Source organism: Carlito syrichta, unplaced genomic scaffold, assembly GCF_000164805.1.
Source record: "Carlito syrichta isolate Samal-C Ts95f unplaced genomic scaffold, Tarsius_syrichta-2.0.1 Scaffold305865, whole genome shotgun sequence".
Classification (NCBI taxonomy): domain Eukaryota; kingdom Metazoa; phylum Chordata; class Mammalia; order Primates; family Tarsiidae; genus Carlito; species Carlito syrichta.
Window position 1 is genome coordinate 193,149 of NW_007249961.1, and position 14,796 is coordinate 207,944.

A 14,796-nucleotide genomic window follows, 5' to 3' on the forward strand; every position below is an offset into this window, starting at 1 on the left:
TTGCATTGTTATTAACAATCTGGCAAGGAATCAACACAAATTACTCACAAAATGGCTAAAAGACATTTGCACATTGTGGCAAACACTGTGGACTGGCTATCCATAAGCCATTCATCTCTTCCTTTTCTCTTGCCTTTTCCTCCAATAAAGGCTAGAAAAAAAAATAAGTACTAGATTTCAAATACTTGCAGCTAGAGATGGCCAGGAAGCAAGGCTCTAGCCAGAGACGGCTGTCCTTTCCAAATAAAAAAGTGAAGACTTGCTAGGAAAAGCCCCTTTGGTTCATTTTTTTTCCCTCCCAGAATGTGGACAAAAGGCCCAGAGATGGCACACCCCCCTGACCACAAAACAATAACACGAACACCTGGGTCTACATAACACATCACATGACAGGAGTCACTTTATCATGTCTGGACGGTCCAGTCCTCAACTTTTTTTTTTATTATTATTTTTTGAGTTGGAGCCTCACCCTGCCACCCAAGCTAGAGTGCAGTAGCACACTCATGGCCACCCCAGCGTTGACCCGCTGGGTTCCGGCAATACTTCTGCCTAGCCTTCCAAGCAGCCAGAACTATAGGTATGTGCTACTGTGCCCAGTTAATTTTTGATTTATTGTAGAGATGAGGTCTTGACAAGTTGCCCAGGCTGGTCTCGAACCTGTGGGCTCAGGAAATCCACCCACCTCAGCCTCCCAAAGTGCTGGGATTACAGGCTGAGCCACTGAGCCCGGTCCTCAACTTCTTACTGCAGTAGATACATAAAAGCTATCAGGCTAAGCTACTGCATGAGGGTTTTGCTGTTGCAGCTGAATATACTTGTAGTGGATATAAAGACAAAATTCTCACATAAAAATCAAATGAAGAATTATGAAGAAAATCCTCACCAACCCCTCAAATATCCTAAAAAGAACCTCAGTGATAAGCTTTTATTTTTGCTTTCTTCATCTGAAGATGATAAATACCATATAATTTAAAAAGGGTAGTGATAATGGTAAAACTCCAGATTCCAAAGGCAAATAAAAGTAAGATAAGCCTAACAGAGAAAAGGGTATGAGTATACCACCAGACAATTATGGTCTAATATAGGCTTTATCTAATATGCTGTGTAAGTCCATTTCAACTGTCAGTGAGAAAAATAAAGTTTATTTCTTGTACAGAAGAAATTCCAAAATAGTTTTTAAGTCTGAACCTTCAAACTTGGGAAGCTTTCTTTCAGGTCATCAGCAAGGCCCTTATCAACTTCATGTAGAATTTTAATAAAGTCTTCCACCTGTGAGTCAAACAAAAGAATCAAATAAACATAGTGGAGTAAAGGTGGTTTAAGATATAGATTGCAGCCGGGTTCAGTGGCTCAGCCTGTAATCCCAGCACTTTGGGAGGCTGAGGTGAGTGGACTGCCGGAGCCCGCGGGGTCGAGACCCACCTGGGCAACTTGGCGAGACCTCATCTCTACAATAAATCAAAAAAATTAGCCGGGCATGGTAGCGGGCGCCTATAGTTCCAGCTACTTGGAAGGCTGAGGCGGAAGGATCAGCTGGAGGCCAAAGGGTGGAGGCTGCGGTGGCCGGAAGCGGTCACTGCACTCCAGTCTGGACAACAGAATGAGACTCCAACTCAAAAAAAAAAAAGATATAGATTGCTGGGGCAACCCCTTCGGGTCCCCTCCCACTGTGGGAGCTTCTCTGTCCTCTCAATAAATCCTGCTTTCTCACTTTCCAGCCAGCTGTGTCCCTCATTCTTCCTGGGCATGAGACAAGAACCTCGACCAGAAGAGAGGTAATTGTGTATGAGTTAATAAAAGACATGAACTAACAAAAAAAAGATATAGATTGCTGATTAAAAAAACACTCTGTGGTTTGTAAATGGTCCAATGGAAAAGAAATGCTGATAGATCCCCAGATGACAGGAGTAGTACTTCCTTAAAGAGTGCTCTGAAACACATCAAGGAAACTACTCTCCTTTGCCATTTTGTTTTACTCTTGCACTAGTACTTATCCTGCGCTGCTGGCCCTTGAGGGCTCACCACTGGAGTCTTATTATCACTCTCCTCGGGGATATGTCCCCTCATTCCCACATTCCATACTTCATTTTCCTTAAAAAGCTCCTGTTTTGAAATTTTTTGAAATTTGCCTCTAATGGTGGCAAACGTGATATCATCTGAAGAACCATAAAAACCTACTGACTATTCCCGTCTAAGAATCTTACTTTCACTTAATATATACGCAATCCACTTAGGAACAGAAAGAAGCACTATAAATCTACCACTGATTCTTTCCTCTTAGAATTGTTACTCATGCCAGTACTATCAATTATCAGTCATCTTTCTGACAAAGGCATTCAGTCATATAAACTCTATATACTATCTCTTTTGACAATGGCCTCAAAATAATTACTTACTGAAAACATTTTATTTAGTAATCCCATGAAACTCAGCCACCTAGACATTTACTCATACTCACCACAGGGGTGTAGAAAGGAAGAAGATTTTGAAATGCAGAGGAACACTTCCGCTTGCTCAGTTGGCCCTCCTTCAGTCCCTGAGCCACGGTATCCTAAAACAACAACAAAGATTTCACGTCAAAAAAGGAACATTTCTAAAGCTCAAATTGGTAAATAAATGTAAATCAGTATATGCAGTATAAGTCAATCTGCACATAAACATATACATCTATATGGCATATATAAATATACCAAAACACATCAACTGGTGGTTTAAGATGACAAACTTATAGTGATGTAAGATTTTCTGTATTTTTCCAAATTATGTAATATAGCTATACTACTTTTACATTAAAAAATAGTAACAGTAATAATAAAGTTTAGAGCGTTATACAATCTATACTTTCTTTTGCTGAAGAAACCATCAATACGTCTTTCCTACCTTTGTTAAAGCCTGAAAAATATTAGAAAGAAATTCACATAAAATATCCTTTAAGATTTTCAAGTGGAAATCATCTTGGGTTAAATCAGACTTTTTAGTTTCTTCTGTGTTAGACTCTGCTGAGTTCCCTGGTTTCTTCTGACACTGTTCCATATTTTGCAAGACCCGAATGAGGCTGTCAATTAGAGGAAGATCTACTGTACAAACAAATCAAGAAGCATGGAATTAGTCAGTTAAGTTTTGTTATTCATTCATGCATTCATATGTATTGAACCAGTGCTAGAAATCATATTTTAAGTACTACAGACAAGTAGTAAACAAGATCAAAAAGGTGTCAACCTTCAGGAGGTTTACAGTTTTCTACTTTCAAATAAGTAAATAAAAGAGATCACTTTAGATTTTGGTAAGTTCTATGAAGGAAATAAAAGGGATTTAAATATAATAGAGCAGCCCAGAAAGGGAAGCTCTTTGAAAAGGTGAGTTGAAAACTAAACAGTAAGAATCATCAGCAGCCGGGCTCAGTGGCTCAACCTGTAATCCCGCGCCTTCGGGAGGCTGAAGTGAGTGGATTGCCTGAGCCCGCAGGTTCGAGACCCGCCTGGGCAGCGAGACCTCATCTCTACAATAAATCAAAAAATCAGCCAGGCCTGTAATTCCAGCTACTTGGAAGGCTGAGGCGGAAGGATCGCCGGAGCCCAGCAGGTAGAGGCTGCGGTGGCCGAGAGCGGCCACTGCACTCCAGTCTGGGCGACAGAGTGAGACTCCAACTCAAAAAAAAAAAGAATCATCAGCAATGCAAAGAGCCCAGGAGAACATTTCAGAGAGAGGAAGCAAGCGCAGAGCTCTGAAAGGCACACATGAAAGGTCGGCAGAACATAAAGGAGGCAGTGTGACTACAGCGCAGTGAGCAGGGGCGAATGGACAGACGAGGCTGGAGATGGGCAAGAGCCCTCTCACGAAGGGCCTGGGAGAACACAGAGACAAAAGATCTTAGTTTTATATTTTACCATAAAAATCTGAAACAAATTTTTTCAATGTTGTATTTTATTAAGTTAAACAAGAAAAAAATTCAGTATAATTTCTTAAGACTAAACAATCAGCTTAATTAGCTTTTAATATAAACTAAACATAAAAATAAAGCTCAGACTCAAAATATATGTTACAGTATGAACATGCTTAAACATATTCTGATCTAATCACTGGTTTTGCCTTTACCATTTCTGTTTAATCCAAGAAAAAAGCTTCCTGTAGCACTGATTCAAATGCATTAATTTTTAAAATCTAACTTTACATCTAGACCTCATTTATAGTACATGGAAATTATATTTTTTAAAAGTTAGCAACCAGAAAAATCTTATCTTTTATGTCTCAACTCAATGTCACCTCTTCAGACCACCTCCCCTGCCCGGCTGCATTATCCTATTCCTCTTGGACTTACCCCCACTCTTAAATTATCTTGACTCTACAGCCCAACTCCACTCCAAGATTTCCCTGACAGTCACACTATCTATACCAGCCTCTCATCTCTTTGTCAACCCCAGCCCTAACCCTGCAAAGCCCCTATTCAAGGCATCGGACAGAGCGAAGAGGAGGTTAATCGGTGGCTCTTGGAGTTAAAGGAATATCCTTACACTTTCCACCCCAATCATAAAAATCATACAAAAAGTTCTGGGGCAGGAAAGGACTGAAGGAAGAGTATAATCAACCCCTAGTCCCATAACATCAAGAAAGATGTTTCCCCAGTATTACAAACAAAAACCCTCCATATGATTTTCAACAGAAAGATTACATATATACAACGAGGGTAGAAAGAGTACTGGGGTTCAGATTCAGCATATTTCCCCTTTTTATTTTAGAAATCACTCCAAAGAGACAAAGAGAATGGGCAACAGAAACAAACTCTGGCTTGGATAAAAATAGGAGACAGTTGAAACCTCAACACAAGGTTGGTGTAAAAAGTGGTAAAAGCAGTGAAAAATCAAGCAGGAGGTACAGGAAGAAGTGGCAAGAGGATGACTGAGGGTGTAGATCTCAGAAAGAGCCAGAAAAGTCCACTTCTGTAAGGTAAAACATACTTGAAGGTGCAAACTCAGAATCCCCTGTTTGGAACACTAGGATTGGAGCATGCAAGATGACAGCTGGTGCTTCGTTGGGGGTCTAAAAAGCAGAGGAAGAGAGGTTGAATGAGTAACCCCATAGACAAGCCATATCTGCAGGAAGCAAATGGCAAGGGGAAAGATCAGACTTTACCATAGCTACCTCTCACCTGGGGAAAAGAGCTGGAAGACATAGACCAAATTAGCTCTCCTCTTGCATCAACGCCCTGCAAAGAGCTGGCCCAGGAAAGTCTCAATTCATCAAAAGATGAGTAAGCAAAAGCAAAGTAGCACAGGAGCAACAGAAAGCCATTACAAGAAAAAAATAAAGAAAGGAATAGGAAAAATAAATGACAGATAAAGAACACATTTTAAAAAGTTGTCATGAAGTTTATGAATATTGAAATAATAGCTTACCACTAGTTTTATAACAACAGGGTGGACGTGCTCACACCTGTAATCCTAACACTTTGGGAGGTCAGGGTAGGAGGATTGCTTGAAGCTAGACGTTTGAGACCAGCCTGGGCAACACAGTAAGACCATGTCTCTACAATAAATAAATAATTAGCCAGGTGTAGTATTGTGCACTTTCAATCCCAGCTACTAAGGAGGCTGAGGTGGAAGAAACACCTGAGCCTAGAAGGTTGAGGTTGCAGTGACCCTTGATCATGCCACTGTACTCCAGCCTGGGTGACAGAGTGAGACTCTGACTCAAAAACAACATGTCAAGCACAAAGTAGAGTATAAGAGCTCAGACTAAGAAGTAAAAGACAACTAGAGAGGAACCCTGAAAGTGGCAGCGCTTAAGGAAGAAGTTAAAAGACAAAATAAGTCCAACAAGGTGGCTCACATCTGTAACCCCAGTGCTTTGGGAGGCTGAGGTGGGAAGATTGCTTGAGCCCACGAGTTCAAGACCAGCCTGGGCAACATAGTAAGACTCCCCTCTTTACAAAAAGATTTTAAAAATTAGTCACGTCTGGTGGCAAATGCCTAAAGTCCTAGCTACTTGGGAAGATGGGATGGGAGGATCACTTCAGATCAGGAGTTCAAGGCTGCAGTGAGCTATGTTCAGGCCACTGCACTCAATTCTGGGAGACAGAGCAAGACCCTGTCTCAAAAAAATAAAAAGAAGAAGAAGAAGAAATGGAAGGCACTACGGAAATGAAGACAAAATTTGAAGTAGCACAAAGGCAAAAAGACACTGTTGAAAACACAACAAAGGAAATAGAGGTCTGAAGCAAACAAATGAAATGACAATACAGAGGTTCTTTTTTTTTTTAAATAGAGAAAGTTACAGCAGGTAGACAAGGAGATCCCATGTAAGCACAACTATAACCCTTGAAGAAGAAACCCAAAATGATGGAACAGGACAAATATTTAAAGATTTAATTCAGGAATGCTATCCTCCCATGACTTTCAAATCTGTAGTTTGAAAGTACCAAAAAATATTGATAAGAAATAGGCACGGTGGCTCCGCCTGTAATGCCAGCATTTTGGGAGGCCGAGACGAGTGGATTGGCTGAGCCCGCGGGTTCAAGACGCACCTGGGCAACTTGGTGAGACCTCGTCTCTACAATAAATCAAAAATTAGCTAGGTATGGTAATGCACACTTGTAGTTCCAGCTACTTGGAAGGCTGAGGCGGAAGGATCGCCAGAGCCCAGCAGAGTGAGGCTGCAGTGGCCGGGAGCGTGCCACTGCACTCCAGTCTGGGCGACAGAGTGAGACTCCAACTCAAAAAAAAAAAAAAAAAATAGAAATAGGCAGCACTGAGACATATCTTTCTCAAGTTATTAAATTTTTAGAATTAAAAAATAATAATTTGGGGGGCAGTTATAATTATAAAGGTAACCACCAGACTAAAAATACATTTCATCAACAATATTACACAAAAAACAAAGTAACTAAACCACATGGTGAAATATTTAAAGCAAACATATGTAATGTAAAATAAATGACAGCATTCAGATCAAACACAACTATCATATCAATACACATTGAGGTATCCTTTATCCAAAATGTGAGGGCCAGAAGTATTTCAGATTTTTTTTTAATTTTGGGATATTTGTATTATGCTGGCTAAGCATCCCAAATCTGAAAATTCCAAATCTGAAATGCTCCAAGGAGTATTTTCTTTCAGCATCATGTTGTTCAGAAAGTTCTGGATTTTGGAACATTTCAGATTTGGATCAGGGATGCTCATCTGTACATGTAAATGAGTTTAATTCACCTATTAACAAGAAATCAATACACAGAACAAAGCATTTAGAAAAACTGAAAAGAAAAGGACAGGCAAAGATATCAATGGTAAATGCAAACAAAAGGAAAACAAAAACACCACTGTCTAGGTGATGAATACACTAAAAGCCCAGACTTCACCACTACGCAATGTCTCTATGTAACAAAACTGTACTTGTAATCCCTACATCTATTTTTAAAAAGTTTTTTATTTAAAAACTTTTTTAGAAAAAGTAAGACAGAGGGCTTGATCTTTGTATCTTATAAAACAAGATTTAGTCCAAAAAAGCATTAAGAAACACAAAGATGGGCAGTTTATAATGGATGTCTGTATACCAAAAAACATGTTATCAACACATTAAGCAAACTAAAAATAATAAAAAGAGAAAAAGACAAACATATTTGTGGTAAAAGATGTTAATTTTCTTCTCATTTCACATCAAGTCAAAAGAAACAACTATAGTTATAAATAGCATGACACCTGGCAACCCTAAACAACTACAATTATAAATAGCATGACACCTGGCAACTCTAACATCTGTATTTCTAGCTCAGCCTCCTCCTCAGGTCCAGACTCAAAGGTCTCCATGCAGACATCTAGGACACATGTCAAACAAACCGTGTAAAACTCATCTCCCCATCTCGGTCAATGGCAGCTTCTTTATACAAAAACTCCAGACAGATCCTTGACTTTTCTCACCCTCCCCATCTGATTTGTCAGCAAAATCTATTGGCAATACCTAAAAATGATCAGATTCTGACTATTTTTTTCTACCCCCCTCTAGTGGTAACAGTGATCCAAGTTATAACACCTCTTGTTATAACACAGTTTTTAAATGTCTCTAAAAGCCTCCAAACAAGTCTCCCTTTTGTACCCAGGCCCCCTACATTTCTCATCAACATGGAAGCCTATGAAAGTCAGTTCATGTCTATCAATCTCTGCTTCAAACCCACCAGGGTTCTTTGTCTCACTCAGAGTAAAAAGTAGAATCAAATCCTCCAATCTCTACCTCTCTGGTACCATGTGCTACTTCTCTTGCCTTTGCTAAATCCACCCTAACCATACACGGCCTCACTGTTCTTCCCCAAATATACCAGGCAACTTCTGGTTCAGGCCTCTTACACTTGTTATTCCCTCTGTCTGGAATGTTTTTCTCCTCAAGTAGTCACATGACTCCCTCCATTATCTCCCTCAGGTTTATACTCAATGTCACCTTCTCAATAAGGTAATCTATTCATAAATGAAGAAAAGATACTTGAAAATATTCAATATTCACTTTTTAAAAACTCTTAATAAAATACAGATTAATAATTCTTTAAATGGTAAAACAAGTATCTCATACCCTGAAATGCTTAATAATGAAACTCTAGAATTGTCCCAATAAAATCAGGAATAAGGTAAGGATATTTTCTACCACCACCATTATTTAATACCATAGATACTAGGCAACCCAATTAGATAAGAAAAATAAATCAGAGATAGAAAAGTGATAACACATTTCTAATTTAAGCCAAATTAGTATCAGATAAAGCATAAGCTTATCACTAGAACAACTACTAAAAACAGTAATAATCAATGGTAGAAATATGTCACAGACCATAGCAACCCAAAAGACAAAATGTCTCAGAACAGACCTAAAATAAGAAATATGCAAGATCTATATGATGAAAGCCATTACTGAGGGATACAAAATAAGACTTGAACAAACGAAAAAGCAAAATATAGTATAGGATATTCCATGTTTAACATGATTGTAAGTTAAAATATCAGAAAGGTCTTTTGTTTTTAGAACTTGCCAGTCTAACTCAGTGATAAACAAGAATAGTCGAAAACATTCTGAAAAATTAGAATGAAAGGGGTTTAGCGTCACTGGTATTAAAACCTTAATACTTAAAACACTATAGCTACTTATACATAAACAGAGCAATGGAACTGAATAAAATATATACAGGAAATATGAAACTTCAAATCAATGTGGGTAAGCTGGATTATTCACTAGATGATGTTGAGACAACAGGGTAGCTCTCTGGGGAAAAAAAAGGAAACCACTGGTACCAAAGTTATCAAAAGAAAAAAAATGTGATGCCATACCTCACATGTGACACCAGAATATATTCTACATGAATCACGGATTTAATTGTAGTCACAAAAATCATTCTGTGAAAGAAAATATGCTCACACAGGAAAATATTCATTTTATACATCTAAATAAAAAGGGCTGGCTAAAAAGCAGGACTTAAATATAGTAATTACCTCTGGATGATGGATTATAAGCACTATGTCTCCTTTATGCCTTTTAAATTTTACAATTTTTTAAAACTCAGCATGTAATATTTTTGTAGTTAGGAAAATAAAAGCATTTTTTAAAAGGGAGAAATAAATCAAATGAAGAACAAACACAAACCTGGGCTTTAAAATCAGAAAGACTAGAATTTACTGTAGTGAGCTGAAATTACTTACCTTTTTCTATCTTGAGATACTCTTGCTCAGCCCGTGAAGCATACAGGGCAGACAGCACTGAAAACACAGAGGCTAGCACTGTTTTCTGTTCTTGAAGTATGATGGGTGGATCACCAGCCTGGCAGAATTCATGGCAGACCAGGTCAAAAAGTAAATTCCAAACGTCTTTTCCAGTGTCAGGACAATGTACTTAATAAATATGATAAAGAAAGTAGTAACTTAAAAATAGCAAACAATTAAACGAGTAACTATAGTGTATTCTAACAAACCATCTTACCAATTGCTTGAATTCCATCATCCACTGTGGTAAGCAGCTGTAAAATATGCATATAAACATCGAGCCATTCTGGGTTTTCAGAACTAAACAGAAAAAGCAAAAGCACTGAATCAACAATTTTACTGTCCAGGGGATTGCAACACTCATTCATTAAACAAATCTTTACTACTTTATGCCAGCACTGCCCTAGGTGCTGATAAAACAGAACAGAACAAAATCTCTGTGCTCATTAGAGCTTATATTCTTTTTTTGAGTCAGAGTCTCTGTCACCCAGGCTGGAGTGCAGTGGCACGCTCACGGCCACCTCGACCTGCTGTGCTCAGGTGATCCTTCTACCTCAACCTCCCAAGTAACTAGAACTACAGGCATATGCCACCATGCCCAGCTAATTTTTTTATTTATTGTAGAGACGAGGTCTCACCATGTTGCCCAGACTGGTCTTGAATCCATGGGCTCAGGCAATCCTATCGCCTCTGCCTCCCAAAGTGCTGGGACTACAGGCGTAAGCCACTGCGCCCGGCAGAGCTTATAGTCTAATAGGGGGGAAAGCAAACAAACAAACAAATATCATGTAATATAATCAATACACACAGGTCAAGAAGTAAAAATTCTTTCTGGCATTATCCCACAAGTGACAATGCAGAAATCTGTTAGTTGATACCTCATTGTTTTGGTTTGCTTGAATAATCAGAACAGAAAATGACAAAGATTTTGTAGTAAGAAAGTAAGGTCCACTTCACCAAGCATCGACAATAATGATGTTCAATCTTAATTCTTCAGCCAAACAATTGTCAGAAGATAGTGAACAGTTAAAATAATGGTTCAGCAAACACTTATTTAAGTACCTACTACTCTCAGGCACTATTATGTTAGGGGCTACGAAAACAGATGTAGAAGTTATCCCCAACTTCATAAGCTTCACAGTCTACAAGGGAAGAAGAGAGTTAAGGGGGTAATTACAATTACAAAGTAGTATGAATGCAGCACTACAGGGAGTTCCAGGGATGATAAGACCACACAGCAAGCAGACTTAGTTTGCAGGGTCACGGAAGGCAGCTTAAGAAAAATGATGTTTACACAGAAACCTGACAGGGCAAAGAAGTGTCTGAGGTGGAGAGACATCCTATACAAAAGCTTGTTGAAGAAATGGAGGCAACTTCACATAGCTGAAACAGAGTACAAGGAATAAGGATTGAGAGGCACTGTGCAGGGCTTTATAAGCCATGTTTGTTTGTTTGTTTGTTTAATCTGGATCTTATCCTAAGAGAGGCAATTGAAAAGTCTGAAGCATGAGACTGAGGTAATGAGCATGCTCTTTTCAAAGACCGCTCTGGGCTTAGGAAGGAGCAAGCATAGAGACAGGGAACTCAGGTAAGAGAATGTGGCAGTTCTCCAGGCCAAAAAAGTGGCCTGGTTGGCATGGGTGGGATCCCAGAAAAAGTCAGAAACAAGGCCTAGAAATAGACTGGCCAAGGGAAAACAGAGGAGGGAAAGACTCAGTACTGGCCCCTCCGTTTCTTTCACATGATCAAAATGGGCTAATTATTACATCATTTACTGAGATCAAGAGTACTGATAAAGCAGGTTTGGGGAAAAGATGATGAGTTTAATGCCCATTTGGACAAAGGACATAAATTAATAGGCTTTAATGTGGCTTATTTAGCACTAATAATGCACTACTGATCACTAAGCAGATCAATTCAAAAATTAATTTTCTAGTGATTAGCAATAAGCAGTTTTAATGACCTATAATATCTAGTAATTCACTCTTGGTAAGACATTACAGTACAAAAATCAGTCACTTATCAAAGACTGAAATATATATACACAAGAGGCAAAAAAAAAGATGTCCAATATTAACTGAAGAAATTGTTAAATGTTCAATGTAAAATAAAGCATAAGAAAATCTTTCCTCTTTGATTTAAATTACATAAAATGTCTTATGATGCTAAGACAGAAACCACAATTAATGCTGAATAAGTCTATAGCTAAATGATAATAGAACAGGAACTTGGTAATCATTATCATTCTTGCAAAGAGCAAATACATCGCCATCACAAATATCAGTAGCGAATCACATCTAACAGAGATTGGCTATATACTCCATCTTGTTTCTTGTTAAAAGGAATCTAAGAGGACCTCCTATCTAAGAATACTTCTAACAGTTGGATTTTTCCAGAACATTTTGCACAAAAGAGCTCACCTACCGTACTTGTTTGGCAGCTTCGAGTATACAGGGCACAATCCTAAACACGGGCTGCTCTTCAGAACCTTCCTGGGGTTGGTCCAGAGGTTGGACAGACCCATTTCTGATCCATTCCAACATTAGTTTTTCATCCAAATCAAAGAGCTTGTCGACAACCTCCCCTATCTTCACCAGTAAATCAACTGCAGAGAATAAAAGATATTGAAACACAAAATGTCAAAAGCAATCAAGTTAAGAAAAATTCTTAAAACTATCCTAAGAAAGACAAGTCTTGCCAAAATAACAGTATTCCAAGGGTGATCTGTTTATCTTTTATGTTTACATTTGCTTATCTTCTTTCATTTTTCAATGAAGAATTTATGTCTTGGGAGTTTAAGAAGAAATTTTAGGCCAGGCATGGTGGCTCACACTTGTAATCCCAGCACTTTGGGAGACTGAGGCGGGAGGATTGCCTGAGTCTAGGGGTTCAAAACCAGCCTGGGCAACTTGGCAAGACCTTATCTCTACAACAAATCAAAAAATCAGCCAAGCGTGATGGCATGCACCTGTGGTTCTAGCTACTTGAAAGGCTGAGACCACCAGGTTGATGCTGCAGTGGCTACGAGCCTGCCACTTCACTCCAGCTTGGGTGACCGAATGAGACTCTGACTCAAAAAAAGGGCAGAAATTTTGTATCTTTAATTGAAAAACTTTCTCACTGTGCACTTAGATTTTTTTTAAAAGTGACTTATAGAAATAGTTACATGATCTCCTGACAAATAAAATTTAAAGCATTATTCCTAGATTATATGATGACTTACCATTTGTTGAACTGGACATGATGAAGCAAATGCTATCATAAATAGCTGGATGTTCCTGGATCCTTTCAACCCAGACACTGGCCACTTCTGTCTGGGAAAGGCAAGTAATCAACAACCTATGTGATAAATGTGAGCTTAATGTTCATCTTTCAAAAACAACAAAGGAAATTCAAAAGTCAAGAATGAACTCTATTTTCCTAATTTCCCTTTCGAATAACTTTATAGAATACATAAAAAAAAGAAAAGCATACCTGCTTGTTTCCAGCAGAGTAGGCGGGTCTGAATCATACAAACATTGCAACAACACTTGCCTACAAAAACAACAAAAAAAGTCAGCCCATATGCCTCACTTCTTGCATTTCAGAGTTTTCATTTAATTTCTGAACATTTTAATTGTGAAATATAGCATATATACAGAAAAGTCTGTAAAATACAGATCTATAGTTAATGAAGAATGTGATAAAGCAAACATTCATGTTTCCAAGAAATAGAACAGTGCTCCATTTTGGTATGCCTCATGCGTCTACTTCAAAGCACAATTCTCTTTCCCACTTAGAAATGATTGCCATCCTGACTTTCCCAGCTTTCATTTCTTTACTTTGCTCTATAGTTTTATTATGTTGTATGTTTTCGGTGTTGTTTATAAACTTTATATGAAAGAAATACTGTACTTATTCTCTGAAGTCTTAATTTTTTTGCTCAAAACCATGTAAGATCCACTCATGTTGTTCCTATAGCTATTGTTCTTTGATAACGTTGCTGTAGAGCACTCCATTGCATGAATATAACACAATTTATTTTTCCAGTCTACAACTGATGGACATTTGTGTTGATTCCAATTTGGGGCTATTTCCAGCAATCTTCCTATAATATTTGTATGAGTATCCCGATGTACAAATGCACAGTTTCTCCTACTATATATATCCGCTATGAGTGGGTCAACGCATACACACATCTTCCAACTTGACCAGACAATACCCAACTGCACTAAAGTGGTTTAACAAATTTATATCCCATTAGCAATATAAATTGTGCCATATTAAGACAAGTATTTAATTGAATTTTAAAAACTTTTTAACATTTCTCATTATCAGATTTTTGATACAGAACACTGGAGACCAAACATAATCCTGAGTCATCTACTCCATGAACGACTGTAAATTACTGAGGAATACATTCTTCTCCTGGAAGAAGACATGTATTCATCTCTTTTTTTATTTAGAGATCCAGGTACTTGAATCCAGCTCTAGCTCTGGTAAGAACTGCCTAGAACAGTTTTCTTAACCCATTTAGGGCATACATTTCTTTGAGATTCTGATTAGCAGCCATGAACTCTTTGCCTAAAAAAAATGAATACACCCACAAAATTAGCATATAATTTCAGTGTGTTCCCAGAACTCTTGAAGTAACCACCAAGGTTTCTACCATTAGAAAAACACTCTGTCCTGAATTGTGCCCCACATCTTTAAAAGAAAAAAAAGAAGAAAAAACACGTTAGGCTAGATGCAGTGGCTCACACCTGTAATCCCAGTACTTTGGGAGACCAAGGCAGGAGGATCACTTGAGACCAGGAGTTCGAGATCAGCCTGGACAACACAGTGAGGTCCGGTCTCTACAAAAATAAAAATTAAAAAGCTAGATGTGAGCCGGGCTCAGTGGCTCAGCCCATAATCCTGCACCTTTGGGAGGCTGAGGTGAGTGGACTGCCTGAGACCGCGGGTTCGAGACCCACCTGGGTAACCTGGTGAGACCTCATCTCTACAATAAATCAAAATGAGCCAGGCATGGTAGCACACGCCTGTAGTTCCAGCTACTTGGGAAGGCTGAGGCGGAAGGATC

The 14,796-nt window shown here is 38.6% G+C and overlaps 1 protein-coding gene across 3 annotated transcripts in view; it reads right to left on the minus strand.

Moving 5' to 3' along the window:
• Positions 1–1,120: 1,120 nt before the first annotated feature.
• The window catches only part of SAAL1 (serum amyloid A like 1), a 25,598-nt gene continuing 11,922 nt past the window's right edge, over positions 1,121–14,796 (minus strand). The window contains exons 5-12 of one of the 3 annotated variants that reach the window (XM_021714885.1): positions 13,209–13,268; positions 12,958–13,073; positions 12,159–12,339; positions 9,952–10,034; positions 9,675–9,863; positions 2,881–3,074; positions 2,459–2,551; positions 1,121–1,269 (exon numbers count right to left, since the gene is read on the minus strand). In XM_021714885.1, coding sequence (XP_021570560.1) covers positions 1,177–1,269; positions 2,459–2,551; positions 2,881–3,074; positions 9,675–9,863; positions 9,952–10,034; positions 12,159–12,339; positions 12,958–13,073; positions 13,209–13,268 — 1,009 coding nt within the window. In that variant the 3' untranslated portion in view covers positions 1,121–1,176. Of the gene's footprint in view, positions 1,270–2,458; positions 2,552–2,880; positions 3,078–9,674; positions 9,864–9,951; positions 10,035–12,158; positions 12,340–12,957; positions 13,074–13,208; positions 13,269–14,796 lie in introns of all 3 variants that reach the window. The other 2 variants (XM_008062823.1, XM_008062824.1) reach the window with 2 other exon arrangements.